At 38.1% G+C, this 18321-nt stretch overlaps 2 protein-coding genes across 2 annotated transcripts in view; one reads left to right on the top strand and one right to left on the bottom strand.

The window, feature by feature from the left end:
- RNL (RNAligase) overlaps positions 1-18321 on the bottom strand; it is a 51879-nt gene that overhangs the window by 1796 nt on the left and 31762 nt on the right. Inside the window, exons 12-24 of the mRNA XM_086560275.1 lie at positions 14690-14850; positions 14510-14541; positions 12269-12450; positions 11318-11397; positions 10917-10982; positions 10511-10800; positions 9662-9769; positions 7751-7848; positions 7606-7666; positions 5874-5950; positions 5695-5766; positions 5520-5596; positions 1862-1942 (exon numbers count right to left, since the gene is read on the bottom strand). Coding sequence (XP_086416401.1) covers positions 1862-1942; positions 5520-5596; positions 5695-5766; positions 5874-5950; positions 7606-7666; positions 7751-7848; positions 9662-9769; positions 10511-10800; positions 10917-10982; positions 11318-11397; positions 12269-12450; positions 14510-14541; positions 14690-14850 — 1385 coding nt within the window. The remainder of the gene's footprint in view (positions 1-1861; positions 1943-5519; positions 5597-5694; positions 5767-5873; positions 5951-7605; positions 7667-7750; positions 7849-9661; positions 9770-10510; positions 10801-10916; positions 10983-11317; positions 11398-12268; positions 12451-14509; positions 14542-14689; positions 14851-18321) is intronic.
- LOC147498147 (uncharacterized) lies at positions 16400-17433 on the top strand. Its single transcript, XM_086560277.1, has one exon. The coding sequence runs from the start codon at positions 16550-16552 to the stop codon at positions 17294-17296; it is 747 nt and encodes a 248-aa protein (XP_086416403.1). The 5' UTR covers positions 16400-16549; the 3' UTR covers positions 17297-17433.

The raw sequence follows: 18321 nt of genomic DNA on the forward strand, positions 1-18321 counted from the left end.
GAAGAGTAATATGCTTGTATTTTGATCATTCTACTCTTAGTATACAATGTTGTTCATAATAAATAGTTCACTTAGGATACTCAACTCATAGTCCGGTTCTAGGGTATTCACATTACTAATTATTTCAGAGTAGTGCGGGATTGAAATCTATTAACATCGAAAAGGTAAATTACTAAATCTCAGTTCACAACATATTATCCTGACAAATTTGTGAAATCTCAGATAGATACATTTGATTCAAAGATTCTGACACTGTACGCATAAAAATCCCAATTTCTGTAGATTGTTTTTTTTTGGTTGAAAGTCGAAACTACTTGGAGGAGGGTCTTTATGTATTTTAACCCCATTCACATACTACGGTTATGCTCTTATCTGTAACTTCTGTAAGAGCAACGCTGTATTTAACTGATCTAAGATTTATAAATATAACGACGACCTCGTCTTGAGGTTAACTCTTCTCATTTATTTCTTTTTGGCATCAGAGCCAGCCTAGCGTTTGTGTTCTCTACTCCACAACACTGCTGATGGCACCACAGCTGCTGCTAATTCCTAAAACCAACACCTCCACTCACGTTTGCCTCCGTGCAGCAACCCCATCAGGGTTCTCTGACCCATTCACTCCATACAATGAGGTCATTTCAAGTTCAATAGAACTTCTCTTCTACTTGTGAAACCTTGCTTGTTGCGGCTGGTATTGATCATTTCTTTTACTTTTCTGCCGCTGGTCCTGAGAATCTTATAAAGCTAGTTGCTTCTTGCTTGGGCAACTACATATTGCTGGTTAGTGCAGAAGCTAGTATGCTACTTGCTGTTTTCATGCTTGTGCCAGATTTTATTAGATTAAATCCCTCAACAGGTCAATTTAGTTCCTACTGTTACTCTGAACACGTACTGTGTGATCCTATTTCTGCTATCGTGTGCACCGATGTTTTACACACTGCTATTTGGTTCAGCTGTTGGCCTGCTGCTAACAAAGTTATGTTCTTCTTAATTCCTTGCTGGTATTCATTTCTAGGTATAATTTTTCCATATTTTCTGATTCAATATTTTGTCTTCTTTTTCTGGTGACCCGGACGTAATGGAAGAAATCAAAGCAACCGAAAAAACCGATATCAGAAGAATGACAACAGAGATCTCAATGATAATCTGAATTTTTGAGAAAAAAACCTCCATTTCTCCGAATCAAGATTTGGTCATTAATCACCTCAATAGACGGGACTGACACCAATACTCACACTGACACCTTGGAAATATTTCTAATTTCCTTTACTCCAATAACTTCCTTATCTGTTTTGAAAACAGTATCAATCAGTTTCTGACTTACTTCTATCAAGTATAGATCCAGCTTACAAATAGTATCAGTAAAAGCAAAGTTTGTTAAGACATTCTAATATAGATCTAAATTAAGAGTGAGTCTATATCAACGGCTCTATTTGATTCAAAGAGTTAAGATCCCGGGAAAATAAAGGGAGTTTTGAACAACATACAGATAAGTGAAATTATGGATTTATGGGTAGAGAGTAAACACTTTCATGGGTAGAATGTAAAGAGAGGACACCAAGGGTAAGATATCCAATTAATGTAGTACTCTTTCAGAAAGACTGGAACGGGTGGAGTAACTTTCTCTTCTTCCCTCTTTTCCTGTGCTTCTTCTCTCATTTTTCAAGGAATCATGGGAACAGCCCATATAACAGAAAAGACCAACGTGCCAAAAGTTTCATGCAAACTCAATTCCAGTATGTGATACAGTAAAAGCAACCATGACTTTAAAGTGTTAGAATTTTCACAAAAAATGCATGCTTATGATTGTATTAAACACATTAACATTTATGCTGCCTGCGAAATACATTTGTGTACCTACCTTCCATGTCTTCTAGTGTGAAGCTTGTATAGATTTATGCCTTCCTCTAGTACATGCTTCAAAGGACTAGGCAGAGAACTCCTGCAATGCAAAGTAGTCAACCGTGAGAACATATGAAATAAAATGGCATCCAAAGACAAACGCTAATTTATTTTAAGCTATTTACTAGGAATCTGCCATCAGCCTCACCACACAAATCAAAACCATGCCGACACACTTTAAAATGCTCTGTGTATTGTTGAGAAATATGACTACTAGTAAGTTACAGTATATGTGGTTGCTCCCTCATTTCCCAATGAATTGAGTTGGTAGGAGTCAGAGTAGGTGTTATATTCCTATTTCAGGACATTGAGTCTATGTAAAAGTATCTTAATTGAATAAAATATTTCCTTTTCTAGAATCTAAATCGTATCATGTTTATATTTCCTTTTCTAGAATCTAAATTGTATCATGTTTGCTAGTGTCACGTCTCATGAGTCATTAAACAGGCTTAAAGAGGCTTGAGAGGGAAAACTAATGATCACCCCAAGCTTACAAAGCAAAATCCACGATTCACAAACTCCAACAGAAAAATATATGCATAGCAGGAAGATTCCTCTAGCAGCACGGATCTATCAAACTGAGGACAAAAGTGATGACACAGGTATTGAACGGCTGTTGGTATTAATATACAACAGTGCCAAGACATGATATAATTCCATAGCCAAATAATTAATGAATTAAACGGACCTCAGTCCAAAACACAGATCAAAATTTTGCTGAATACCCAAAAAACTGGCGTCAAACATAGGCAATGAGCTAAGCTTGGTGAGTCGAAAAATCATCATGTATTGCTTCCAATATGGAACATAGTAGGTTCGGCTTGGGTTTCACCATTCCCAACCACATACTTAGCAAACACAACATGCCAGACCAGCCCCAAACCAGGGACAATCTTCAATCCCAAGCCCATCTATAAACTTGCTACAAAAATGTGTACCAGCACTAAATGGCACTGTTTAACCCGAGGAGGTTTGGGTTGTCGTATCAGGAGACACCTTTTCAGACTCTTTATTGTCTTTAGCAGAAGCTTTTCGCACCCAACCTCCCATGGATGACCCATAGTTTAAAGATAAGCACCAAGGCTTACACCTCGAGGTGGGCCTCAAGCCTCATAGACACAATACGCACTGAGACTATAGCCTTTTTGTTAGCTGAAGAGACTTACTCCTCACGCTAATGAGACGTAGCTTCCATACCTTTGCCCCAAGGCTTAAGCCTCAATGCAGCCCCTTTTCCAGCTCTTACTTTTTCATTCCTTGTGTTAAAAAGGAAAAACTTATTTTATTAAGCATAAAGATAAAATATTAGTCCAACTCTATTTAGGGTAGGTTGGCCTAAACCGTTAGTTAACTCACAATCATCCCTAAAACTATCTCTTGCTTTCTTCAAGTTTTATAGGGTGCAGCTCATCAATGTCAGTCGCAAGGTAACGCTTAGGCATCAATAATGTTTAGGCTTGTTTAAGTAAGTTTGTTCACAATATACAAGGTTTTCTATTTTTTTTTATTTATATGTATGTTTTCTAGAATTTTTCAAACATTCCCTTTTTCAAATTTAAGGCTTACACCTCTCAGACTAGCCTCAAGCCCTGAGGCTTAAAGGTCTCTTTTAAACCTTATCCGTAAAAAGTTATATTCATTCACAATAAAAGTGTTACAATCAAGATTAGCAAGGAACTAGAGTAGGTAACTACATTCCCACATAATCTTGAATCAAAGATTACAAAACTAGTGTATCCCAATTCCAAAATGAAATCAAGAAATCTCAACTCCCGAAAAATGGAGACTCTCTTCGACCAATCATACATTAGTTCCTTATTATCCACCAAAATCTTGTGCATATCCTTATCCTTGTTCTCAAACGTGCGTTCCAGCCATATGCCCCACACTATTGTCACCACCAAGAGCCTCTCTAATCCCACCTGGACACCACCAAGGTTTATTATAAAGATGAGATGAACACCTCTTGTATAGACCCCCGCTTTGTGGCTCATTAAGCCCACGGATCCAGCCCAAATCAATTAAGCCCAAGGGCTTAATCCTAGCTACACCCAATAACTGGTTTATTTAAGAATATGTCCAGGTTCAATATTGTAGAAAGATAAGGATAAAAGTTCAAAGAGATAACAATTCTTGTGACACAAACAAGCACAGTCCTCTTAGGACTCAACCTCTTCATTCATATAAAAACCATTTTTTCTCATAATATGAACTACGTTGAAACTTGATCCCTAGATAATAGATCTTGGGTACGTAGGCCGCCATTATCTTGGTTCAGTTTCATCTCCCCCAACATCAAATTCTTCTGTTTCTTAGTGTGTTCTTTATCATTTTCTCTCGTTGTGTTGAAGCAGGTTGTTGCCGAAACATAATTGGCGCCATCTATGAGTTTTTTAGAATCCATTATCACGTGAAACAATCAAGATGGTAAGCACAAGAAGCAGACCAAATAGTCAACATATTCCTCTTGCCAATAGGAATCGCAACCCTAGAAATTGAAGTCGGCCAATGCAAAAACCGTTGAACAATCGAGTTGCTCCTAGTGGTAGGATAAATTCTCAACATCCAACCGCATCAAATAAACGCCATCGCAAACGACCCAAGATAAAAACGCCACCCACCCCTAACAGTCTTGCAACAAGAAAACCTACAAGTCAGTAATCCTCTACGCGGTCCGCCATTCGTCCATGTCGATCCTTCAGTTGACATGGATATGGACGTAGACATTACTCTCACACCAACTAACGGAAAAGGTGATAGTAACAGCCAATTCACCCCTAATACGGTTGAGCGTGAGTTACGATGAGTCAAAAATTTAAATAGGAACATAAGAAGGAAGCTGGCAAAGAGGCAAAGGCCGGTGGACAATGTTGCCAATTCAACAACATCAAGGCAACCACGCAGGGACGCAGGCCATTCCAGTGTATAGGACCGTCTTAAAGATCCACTTCATCGTCCTCAGCAACGTGTTATTTCTCAAGCACAATCAAAAGGAAAGGAAAGCTCCATAATTTTTGTTTCTGATTCTTTCAGCTGCTTTTTTTTTGTTTATGTTTTAATGGATTATCTCATTTTGAGAATCAAAAAATGGTTTTTTCTATATCCAAAATCAATTATGGAACTCATAATACATTATTTGTCATATAATAGAATATCATAATAGTTGCCAAATGGCCCCTAGGATACTCTTCACGTTAGTGCTTACCACCAAAAGTTTCTAAAAACTCGTATTGTGGTTGTTATAAGTGAGAGGATAAACACAACAAATGTATGTGGTCCTAGAACATCGAATTGTGAACATAAAAATATTTCTTTAATGATTATTAATGATTGGTGTGTTCACATATGAGTTCTCACTTACATCTTGAACATCAATATTGTAAGCTATAAGAACAAATTCATAAAAGGATGAATTTATGTATAACTATCAGTATAGAAAAATCCCATATTATTACATGGAAGTATACCCACAGTACTTGTGTCCTAATTTTTAGGATTTGCAGCATATTGTATCGGATACAGTGTTAACCTATATCCATGCTTCCTAGACTATAAAGTATAGCTATTTGCCAGACATAGTACCTTTACATTACAAATCTAAGAGAAAGTATCTTTACCTCTCAGCCTTGATTAAAGGCATTTTGATAACTGTTCCAAAACGCTCCACCAATTCACTCTCAAATTCTCGGCTGTTCTGAAAATTTAGTCAAAAATAGAAAGTTACTAAGAAGACAAGGCTGGTCAGTGCGCAGAGACACTATAAAAGTAATAATGGAGCATTTGTACACGTACTTTTCCTTCGTATAGGTGGTAAAACATTAGCAATACATAACCAGCATTTGGAGACATCTTGTCGAGATTTCCCTTCAAATATGTACAGCACAAGAGAAAAAGGAGCAGCTTTATTAGGTGCATACGATTATATGAATCACAGATCAACCATACACGATTATAAAAGATAAATATTTTACCGGGTGATTAACTCGCTGAAGTACACGAAACATGAAAACAGCTAATGCATCAAGAGAAAATGGATTTGAATCAGTTCCTGCATATTTGAAAACACGTACATTAAAAGCTTAATACAACAGAGGGCATGTCAAACCAAGCACAAATCAGTATCCAACGATACATGATTAATCTCAACCTTATGAAAGTTAATCAGTCACTTGCTAGTGAAGGAATAAAACAATCACACAGCCAGGTAAATACATGATAATGGCATAGTGATGTACATATGTTAGCTCAATATTCCTTTAACATATAAACTTTAACATAACAAAAGAATTACAGTGTTAGTATGGCTAAGAAGAAAGATTGTTAGTCAAGTATGAGAGTGTATACAATTAGCCCTAATACACTGAGATAGGTGGCAACAGACTCAAAATAGAGCTCAGCATGTGTATGCATGTTGTATAGGGCTGTCAACGGGCCGGACTTGAATAGGACTTACCTATGTACAAGTCCCATCCAAATTATATTTACATTTAGAAGGTCCAAGTCCCGGTCTAGGTCCCGTTGGACATGATCGGATTCGGGCCTGGCCTAGGTTCAATAAGGTTACATGGAAATAGTATAAAACACTGAAATAGAGTGTAGTAAGACTCAAACCCAAGCCTTATATGTGGCACTACAACACTAATCCATCAAACCTCTTAACATTTTATGTATACTAGTAGTTACAAATGTAATACTACTTATTTGAAAAACTAAAAAAATAACCTTAGTTTTCAGGCCGGGATATTATCGGGTCGGACGGAGATATGTCCATAACTGGCCCAATAGTCTTATCGGACAACATTTAAATTCTAAGTCCCTATATTATCGGTTCGGATTCAATCGGGCTTCGGGCCTAGCCTGGCCGATTGACAGCCCTAATGTTGTATCACCTTTGATATGCCTAAGCCATACAAGTCAAACTTCGTTTTTTCCTCATATGTACAAGTTAAAAGTTAATAAAATCAGAAAACTGGTACATTAAAGAGACAATGGTAGCACAAAGCTACCTCCTTAAGTCCCAATCCCAAGGCCCCATACACCCGAAAAGAATCTACACCCAACAAGTAAGGAATAAGTAAAGAGAAGATAGAAAAGGCAAGCTACACATAGTGAAGCAAATTAACATCCAAAGATCTAGCAACATCACCATCATGTCCCCGCACTCCTCAAAACCAACAGAAACACCAGCAGTCAGCAATGAACTGCACCAAAACAGATTTGATTCTGCTTCTATCTTCGCACTGCTCTAGAATTCCCCTTCTTAATCCTCTTTATCCTCGTCTTCCTCATCTTCTTCTTCGGTACAACTGAATATCAAAGATCCAGCTCGTCATCCTTGCCATCTTCCCAAATCCCAATTATCTAGGTTCACCCCCCATCCGAGCTGGCTGCCCATGTTTTTGTCTTTCTCCATTCTTCTCTTTTACCACTCCAAATGCACCAGCCATTTCTCAGAGTACAATGGTGTTCCAGAAGTGAAATGGGAGACCGGTTAAATACACACATCTTAGCTTCCTTTGATACCATTCAATTGTTAAACATTTTCATCAGAAGGCTAGGGAAAACCATCTTAACCTAATTTAATGATTACTAATCTGGGCTATGAGGTCAAGTTATAACAGCTCTACAAATTGGAGCAAGCATCTATCTGATTTAAAAGACATACAATCACAAAAATACATTTCATAAACACAGGGTACAAACCTGGAGAGTCTGAAATCACTGGAACAGCAGAGGCTCTTGTGCTACGGCACATATCTTCAATCTGCAGTATCATAATGTGATTATAAGAAGAAACTCTAGGTAGAATTACAAGCAATTACTAGAACAGTATGTATTTAGTATTTACCTGTCTCCAAACTTCTTCATTTGGCGCATTTTTATCAGCAAGAGTTATAGCATATGGTTTTCTCCTGCGTTCGTCTGCAACCTTCGGCCAATATTTTCCTGTCAAAGGTGCAAGAACTTGGTAAAATATACTTGCATAAAATATCCTGGTAAAATATGTTTTTAGTTTTATTTTGTTTCTTTGTAATAGTAGGCTTTCTCGGCCTACTTTCTTTTCACTTTTAATGAGATTTCAACTTTACCGAGCAAAAAAAAAACTTCTAATAATTGCTTAAAAATACATGTCATCGCCCAAAAAGTAATTCAGTCTTCACAAACTTTAGTGGAAACCTAACACTACTACATGAACACTTCAAAAATAACCGTACCGTATCATACATACAAAATACATTCTTATCATCACATTCTTGGCTTAGATCAGCAGATTTTAACATTAATAGTAAAATTGTATTGTTGTTAATAGAGAAGAAGTTTGAAGAAAAAAAGGATACAGCCTTATTAGTTTTGACCTTGTATCACTTCAATATATATATGAAAAATAAGGGTTTACAATAATAGAAACTGCCTAAAATATTCAGGTCGGGGGGCTGACCCCGAACCCCCAATGGGCCACCCGCACACAACTAAAGTTTCTATTAATACTACAGACGCATTCAGATGTAGAAAACTGCTAAATTACTTTCTTGTATTACAGGCAAATAGTTCTCTACCTAGGATCAAGGAAAGATCCTAATGTATAAAATTGGGTAAAACTCACGAATTCCATAATAGAATATGCGTGGTAATATGCAGAATGAAAAACCAAAAAACAAAAAAAAAAATCATACAAACAAGGAAAGCTCCAACGTTTGTCGTTCAAACATAGATAAAGCTTCTTCACGCATGCGGTACAGCAGAAATCCAGCTTCCTCCAAAGCAGCAAGTTTGCAGAGACAGAAGTCGTCATTAATTATAATCTGTGTACGTCTTTGACATGGTTTTGAAATGAAAACACCTAACTGTAAAAGAGATTCTCCATATATTTGGAAAACTAATCAAAGGGTCAAGAGAGAGAACCTTCTCATACCATATGGTCGCTACATCAATTTCATAATTGTAATTGCCTTGTGTTATTTGCAGGTTATCGAGTGTAGCTCCTAGAGGTCTAGAATGGCCTAATGAAAATGTAATGGCTCAAGTATAAGTGGCTTTATCATTTTGAGAAGCGATAAAGCAACTTATCTATGTCGTGTTAAGCATACTCTACAAATCAATTCACTCTAACTAACACGACATACTGCAAAATTTTAATCCTATCATTATCACAGGCTACAACGTCTCCAAATGTTTTAGCTTTACATTCTTCAAATCTTGAAAGTGTCACAATCAGTGATCTTCAAGCCAAATGTTTTCATGCTTAATGATAGTTGAAAAAGACTAGAAGATATAGATGTGGACTGAGGAAAGAGAAGACTTGGAGCCTCGTGCATCAGCTATAAGATAAGGCTCTCATTAGAACCCCGAAAGAGGGAGAGAGGAGAGGGTGGAGGTGTGGGTTACTACAGATTAAATGTTCAGACAACAGAAATAGAAATGGATTTGAATGCTTAAGCAATCTTTCCAAAACAAAGTTTGTATACAATTTTCTAAAGTCGGTCATTGCTATTCCTTGTACACAGAACAACAGTTCTATCCAGCAGAAAAAGTCAAAAATATAATTATCCACTTCAAGCCAACAAGAAGTAACAACTACCGTTATACGGCAAAGATGTCTGCCTAGGACCTAGTAAACCAGGCCCTGAAGTGAAAATGCATAACAAACATAAACTATTTGTTTGGTTTTGGAGTCCAACCACTACACAGTTACTTGCTGAGAATCAAAATATGATAGTTCACAATGCAAATAAGATAATAAGACTATGTATTTACGAACCTTTTATAAGGTCACCCATGAGACTATGGACAGGTCGGTCATCTCCAAGTCCACCGGGAGCATTTAGTATTTCCTTGCATAGAGCAGACTTGGCACAGCCTGGAATTCCTGTATACAATTGCAAAGTGATATTATAACATAAGAACTAAAATTATGGACAGGTCAGTCATCTCTAAAAAAAAATTCAAAACAAGGATGAAATCATATAACATAAAAACTAAAATTAAACATATAAATGGGAGAAAATCTACCAAAATACATTTATCAGATAAACTGAAACTTGTCACTAAATATTAAATAAAACAATATTAACTTTGAGCAACGAACTAAGGGTAGACAACTTGCGGGGAGCAGTCATGGTTGATCCAGACCTAATTTGTTCACTTGAGAACTCTCCGTAATCAGACTTAATTTAACACACCAGATGATGTTTCCACCCGGTGAGTAGATGGAGAATGGAGGGTCAGATACAGCAATTATAGGCACACCATGACCTTGGGACTATTAACATACCACCAGCAGTCCCACAAGGAGCTGCTTGTGTCACTTCTCACCTACCTACGGCCACCACCCCTCAGGATGACATCTTGCCAGATTGTGTCATCCATACCCTCTCCATACAGAGAAGAGTAGACCATGTCTGTGCCGGCTAGAAATCTATACTAAAAAGAACATAAACCTCCCCTATATAGAGGTTCTTAGATCGTGGGGTCCCAACTGTCCCTTAGAAATCTAACAGTGATAAAAGAACAAAACTCACCCTCTATTTTTTAATATATTACAATACACTCACGGAGGTTACGAAGAAGTACCAGCAGTAGAGCTGAGAACTCTACGACAGGAACTTACCAGGAAAGAATACAATTAAGCCCTCATCTTTTGGAACTACATCCATGACTGTAGAACTAGGGCTTGATGGAGACGCTGCGCGTTCTGCTTCAAGGTCACCCTCTTCATCCCTTCCTCCTTCAATAATGACTGTGAAATCTTCAGCCCTAACAAAATTTCCAGCGGAACCAATCAGGGCCTGATTCTGTGGGCTGCGCTTTGCATACTGTTCAAGGAAAGGTTCAGCTTCATTGAGGTATATGGATGATGAAAGCTGCTTGTTCCCACACTTCCTTCGTATATAAGCAGCCCTTCATAACCAGTGAGTAGCAAAAATTCAGAGCTAATGTCACAACAAAGAGAATACAGAGGGTACATTTATAAAGAGCAGATGCATCAGACTGGCATAAGCGGACAAATAAATTACCACTCATCCAGTATCTTGCTAAGTTCCCTCTGCTTCCCAGCTGAAGTGTTCCACGTTTTCATTTGCCTGTACATGCAATAGAGTTCATTCCATTATCAATAATTTATATGGGACAACACTACAGGGAAATATCAATGTCAGGCAGTGGATATGAAGCTAGAAATGAGATTTGAAGAGCACAAACAAGAAAGAGCATTTGACAAACAAATACTTCTATTGGACACATACCACAAGAGTTAGGACTAAGGAAAAAAAATCACAAAATAAGAATTATTAGTCACTTCATGACAAGGCTCTCATATTAGACTGAGAATTTGTCTCATTTATTATTGGAATCATACATCTCCCAATCTTGTTCTACCAAATTCGTCCTATTAGAACATTCATGTAATTAAACTTACCTTAAATAGTAGGCTTTGTATGCTGCTGGACCTTCTTTGAAGAGAACTGACAAGCCATTGCGAATCAAAAATGTCCGTAACTAGATGAACAACCAACAGTCATAATCATAAGGTGAGTATCAACATAATTTACTCAGCAGGTGCAGATAGAAAAAAACAAAATGATAAAACAAATCCCAAGACCTCAAGAATTCTAATCAGTATCTAAGCCAAGCAATAATTACATGCTTTTGCATCAAATCCCAACCCAAGTAATACACAAATTTTACAGATACACTTTCAAGAATTCTCAAAAGTCAAATATGAAGTCGTCACCACGTTGTGAATGTTGTCCTTCCATTGTTGACCCAAGTACTGTTTTATTTTTCCCCACATAATCATATGTTTTGCATTGAGTTTTGCAGTTTTACACAAAGGCAGAGGACAAACATCACACCATCACCAGAAAGCAGGACAGACAGCAAAACACGGACTCAACATCCCCAGAGACCCAAAAAACAACACCACCACATCCTAAACTATACTTTTTGCTAAGGGTACCCTTTTGGTAGGACATGCTTTTTGTCTAAAAAATACATTTTTTGTTAATTGGTAGGACCATAGGACACATCCTAATTTTAACCACTGGCCCCTCCCCCGTCCTCCTCGTCTCTGGCGGTGAAGGTGAAATTTGATCCCAATACCTTGGATTTGGACCCAGAAGGCTTGACCAGAAAGACAACTTCACACCTTGGGCTGACTTACAAGTATTACTGCAACTATTTGGGTCCTTATAGCTCAGATCAAAACTGTTTACTTCCTTAAATCATAGAAAGCATTAATACTTTCAAACAACTCCAAACAGCTAATTAGACTGATCCACTTGACCACTTCCATAGACAGTGAACCTATATAAGCTTCAATATATCAAACAACTCAAGTCATATTTATTCATATATTAATCATGCGAACCTTATATGTGAGAAATTTTAGCTTGATCATCAAATTTGCATCTTCATCTGCTAAGCCTTCTGTTGCTGACGTACTTATGTTAGAGTGACCATTGACTTTCATCACTAGTACATTGCTTCCTTTTGAAATTTCAACTGCACTCTCCTTGTTTGCTTTGAATAAGTTTATGTCTACAAAAAAACCTGGAGAAAACAGGAAATATCAGCAACTAAACCATCTATAATGAAAGCTTGTAAACCAAAATAATACATGATGCCATTCTACATTTGTTTGCTAAAAAAAAAAGGAGTTCTATTAGCAAAAAGAAACAGACAAAATCCTGATTTTCAAAAAGATAGGAATTCCATCTATTCTTAATCTCTGAGAAGATCAACAAGAATGGTTCCAAGATGCCAAAGGTCATTTCACAGTTAGATCTTGCCATCTTGGTATAATGCTATTATAGGTCCACTCTCTAATAAAGCCAAATGGTTGGCAGATCATCTACCAAAATGCTATTGTGTGGATATTAAGAAGAAACATGGATATTGAACTTTTGAGATGTTTAGTCCGACATGGGATATGCTAAGCCACGTATAAAAATATATAAATCCTAGGGCTTCTCCACTTATCACAAATTGGTTTCAAGTTGGATTCCCATTTTTAATAGTGTAGTAGAGCAGGCTATTGATGTTGGCCCAAAGGGCTTGTTGTTTACTCCACGTCACCTAAATATGTTTGTCAACTTGTTAGGCACAAGTAATGGCACACGTGAGGGGGCGTGTTGAGATGTTTAGTCCCACACAAGATATATTAAGCCATGCATAACAGTATATAAATCCTTAAGCCTCTCTACTTATCACCAATTGATTTTAATTGGTTTTAAGTTGGATGTCCATCTTTAATATCGTATTAGAGCAGGCTATTGTTGTTGGCCCAAAAAGGGCCCGTTGTTTACTCCACGTCACCCAAATATGTTTGTCCACGTGTTAGGCTCAAGTAATGTCACACGTGAGGGGCGTGTTGAGATGCTTAGTCCCACATAAGATATGTTAAGGAAATCATAAAAGTATATAAATCCTAAAGCCTCTCCACTTATCACCAATTGATTTTAAGTTGGATGTCCGTATTTAATATGAACAAAAGGAAAAGGCGGTGCATATCTTGGTAGGGGAAATCTAGGAGCTTCTATTTGATTGAGCATGTGCTACATAATTGTTAACGAGTGTAAGATTTGTTGATTTCATGTGCAATTCGGATTGGCTAGTAAGATGAGCGAGCTCTTTAAAAGGGAATTGGGGAAGTTTGAGTGTGGTAGCTCCTTGCTAGTTGGACCCAAAACATTGTAATCTTTATGATCATTATTATTAATACAACGCAAAATCTACATAACAAAAAAAAAACTTACTTTATCCTTACTATCCCTTGAATATTTATTTGGAGATCCAAAATTCTTTCTAGAATCTTATTCTTCTCTTGGTGTGTTGTGTTCGCAAGATCCTAACTAGACAACCTCAGGAAAAGAGATTGCTCATTATCTTATGCATCTGGGGAATCGGTTGCTCATATTCTTATTTTATTGCTCCTCCTCTTATGCCATTTGGAGTTACTTCCTTTGCTCGGCTGATATACATTGGGTGGGTCCTACCTCCTAAGTTAGCGTGTTATCTCTTGTTTATGTGGCCCAATTTATGTTCACCTACAGGGACTAAGAGAGTAAGAGGCAGACGTGGACTATTATTCACTTCGGATATACTATGGGCATTTTGTTGTAGCATAGTTGGAGACATTTTTAGGTGATTCCACAGATAATTCTTATGGTAAGTTTGACATCAGAGTACGTGCATAGAAAATGATTTTCATATGGTGTAATGTAAGTTTGACATCAGAGTACGTGCATTACTTTCTTTTCATGTTGACCACAAAGGACGTAGTTTTCCAGGAAGCACACCACAAAAAGAAACTACACGAAAAACATAAAACACAAACAAGAATGGAACTTATAGAAGGATACAATAAAGTTCAGCAATGGGTTGGCAGGGATTGTAAAAATTGGGTTGCAGCTTCTTGTTCTGCACCATTGTATGTTGTAACCTCTAGTCCTAAATGTTCTTTCTTGTACTGTAATGTTGCCAATATTTTCGCCCGTTTGTCTCAAAAAAATTACCATCGTCTAAAGGCTTTTGATCTAATGGCATAATCGTTGGCCATACATAAAACGAGTAAGTCTAATTATCACCATCATAAGAAAAAAGAGTTTACCTCTATACAGCGGCCAGAGTCCAGTATTGAACCTGAAGCACATCAAATCTCCATCAGAAAAATAAGATCCAAGCTAACAGTATAGATGGATCCAATATGCAAGGAATAACCTTGAGCCTATTTCACAAGGGAAAGTTACTCATAAAATCAGAAAGTAATTATAGGGTACTCAAACAACACCTCATCTCTTTCTGGTACCGCCTGAAAGTTGAATCACTGTGGACATGGATTACCATCTTAAAGTGAAGGTTATCACTTGTCATAGAGGAGAACTTGTGGAAGTTATGGTAACACTTGAAAGCAGCTGGAAAACGTTTTTCCTTCATTAAACGGATCATTTCCTGGTGCAGTTGGGGAAAAAACATATTTTTATAACTATAGGACAATTACGATCAATAAACCACCCAAAAACATATTTTTATAACTAGAGTTTATCTTTTATTCTATTTCTATTTTAAATCCTTAGTTAATTAGAATTAGACTAGCTTCTAGTTTAGTTTCCCAAGTTCTATTATGATTAGGATTTGTTAACTAGTTCTCTATATAAGCAGATGTAAACCTTAAGATTTTCAGACTTGATTATTATTATTGAATTAAGAGAATTCGTTTTTATTCATTAAACCCTAGTTTTGGGTATTTTTATACATTGTGTATCTATTGTTCTTGCTTCCGCGACAAAGATACATCAAATTGGTATCAGATTCCAGCAAATTTCTTGGTTCTTTTGCTATGGCAAATCAAGAACGAGATCGTGGTAGACCCCCCGGAGTTAATACAAGGCTGAATCGAGTAGAAGACGCAATTTTGGATATGCAAACGATGATGCAACAGATGATGCAGAATCAGAAAGGCAAAGCAAAAGCAATTGAAGTTGAGCAGACTTTAGAGATTGAAAAGGTAGCAGATGACAACTTAGCTACCCACGACTCCAATCTTGATACTGACTCCGCCAATTCCTCAAGCTCCTCACGCCCTCAGCTCTCGCATCGTTGCCATCATGCACCCTCACGCCATAACTCTTCAGCTAAAGCTGTCGATTTGGGTGTTTCTCACAACCCCACACAGCAACAATTAGACATTCAAAACAGAGAGGAATCACCTTTGACCCCATCATCTCCTATTCGAAAAGATCGGCGTCATCTTCCTCCTATTATTCCTTTTCAAGGCAAGGCCTTGGAATCTCCGACCTATTATCAACATGGAGGTGGTGATAGAAATCTCCAACCATCGCTGCGAGTTCGCAATCAGAAGCACAAAGGTGGTTTGCTACCAACAACTCACTATCTTCAGGGTCGACATACGTCTCCTACTCATCAGCATCGTGGTTTGACTCCATCCCGAGAAAGACGAAGAGAAACAGTGAAACCAGGAAGAGGTGTTCGCAGAGATGATGACTCTCTCACTCCTGATGGTCGGGCTCAATTAAGGGATACCCAATGGGCTTCTAACCACCCAGCCCACAGACGTTTTAAAGCACCTAATGGGTCTGGTCCAATTGCCCACCCACACAATTTGAGGCCTCCCAATCAGTATGTCAAGGGCCCAGCAACTAATAGGCGTGGCCAGCAGGATGCACCTTATACACTTGATACGTCTGATTCTCCACTACGTACACCGCAAAGAAATCGCCACCTACCACGTCGGTTAGCACCAACTTTTGATCCTCCGGACCCTTCAGATTCTCCATCTAGTCCTTCTCCACCAAGGCACAATAGGCGCAATCAAAGGCTTGGGCCTCAACAAAATGTGCACCATAATGCAAGTAATTTTGATATTAATCGTTTATTGCGCATTTTAGAGAAGAATTAGATGGGTGATATTAAATTAGACGTGCCTGAATTTAATGGAAAATTACAGCCTGATGCTTTTGTCAACTAGTTAAATAAAATTGAAAAAATATTTGATTATAAATTTTTTGAGGATCCTAAGTGTGTTAAATTAGTTGTGACTAAATTAACGGGCTATGCACTTGTTTGGTGGGATGAACTTCAATTGACTCGTGCTAAATTGGGTTACAATAAGATTACTACATGGGATAAGATGCGCCGAGAGTTGAAAAAAGAATTTATTCCTCATGACTATGAAAGGGATTTATTCATGCGCCTCCAAAACTTGAAACAACGGCTTCAAAGTGTGGCTGGGTATACTGAGGAGTTTCTTTTGTTGTGCACACGGGCTGATTTGTCTGAATCCGTCGATCAAAAAATTGGGCGTTATTTGAATGGGTTGCGAAAACCACTTCGAGAGGCATTAGCTTTCAAAGATGTTTATGATATGTCCGATGCTATTAAATATGCTCTCAAAGCTGAAGATTTGCTTCGCTCATCCCCTTCAGCTACTGCTAGTGCCACTTCTACCCATGTTCCTTCGTCATCTAAACCTCCTCCTACCAGAGCAGGTCCAATCACATACTATGAGTGTAAGGAAATTGGACATGTTCGTACTGACTGTCCTAAACGCAAACGCGTGGGTTTAACACAGGATGAAGAAAATCTCACCCATCCGGAAGAAGACGTCACTGAGATTGATGGTTTTTTAACTTATGCAGATTCCGGTTGTCCCCAATTGATTGTTCGCCGTTCTTTAGTTACTCCAGTTATTAAGCATGATCCTACGTCATGGCTTCGTCATAATATCTTCCGTACTCGCTGCACTTCGAATGGCATGTTGTGTAATGTTATCATTGACAGCGGTTCCAGTGATAATATTGTTTCTAAAGATATTGTGGACAAGCTGAAACTCAAGGATGAGCCACATCCTGAACCTTACACTATTTCTTGGTTATAGGATGGTGCCACAGTCAAGGTTACTCGCCGTTGTCTAGTTTCGTTCTCCATTGGTCCTAAATACATGGATGATGTTTGGTGTTCTGTTGCACCTATGGACGCATGCCACTTGTTACTTGGTCGTCCCTGGCAGTATGATCTCCTTGTTATTCATAATGGGCGTGAGAATACTTATACTTTCACTTCTGGTGGCGAGAAAATTGTTTTGGCACCACTGACTCCATTTCGCCCACCTTCCGATACGCCCACCGCTGAAACCGGGTTTTCTAGCGGGCGGACGTCATTCGCGGTATGTTTCTTGCTCTTCTTTGCGTCATTTCTTGCAAACCCTACTACTATACCACGTGTTTACAACCAATGCTAGATTCATATTCTATTAGATGTTTGTACTAAGCCCGCTAATGGAGGATTGCCCCTTTTACGAGATATCCAACATGCTATTGATCTTATTCTGAACTCCTCCCTAACTTACCACATTATCGCATGGCTCCTTCCTCAACACGCCGAAGTTACGAGGCAAGTTCTTGAAGTTATTAGCTAAAGGGATTTGTCGGAGAGTATGTCCCTCTTGTCTTTGCGCCCGGCTTTTACTTACTCCTAAGAAAGATGGGAGTTGGAGGATGTGTGTTGATAGCGGGGCTATTAACAAAATCAACGGAAATATCGTTTTCCCATTCCCCGCCTTGAGGATATGCTTGATTCATTGCATGGTGCTAAGGTGTTTTCCAAGCTTGATTTGCGATCTGGATTTCATCACATTCGTATCCGCCTTGGAGATGAATGGAAAACTGCCTTTAAAACAAAAGACGGTTTATATGAGTGGTTGGTCATGCCCTTTGGTCTTTCTAATGCTCTTTCTACCTTCATGCATCTTATGACTCAGGTTTTGAAGCCTTATCTAAATAAATTTTGTGTTGTCTACTTTGATGATATTTTGATTCTACGTTCTTACGAGTCCAACATATCAAGCATATTGAGATTCTTTTGGGTGTTTTCGCGTCGAGAAACTTTATTTACAACTTAAGA

This window comes from Coptis chinensis, chromosome 5, assembly GCF_015680905.1.
Source record: "Coptis chinensis isolate HL-2020 chromosome 5, ASM1568090v1, whole genome shotgun sequence".
Taxonomy (NCBI): Eukaryota; Viridiplantae; Streptophyta; class Magnoliopsida; order Ranunculales; family Ranunculaceae; genus Coptis; species Coptis chinensis.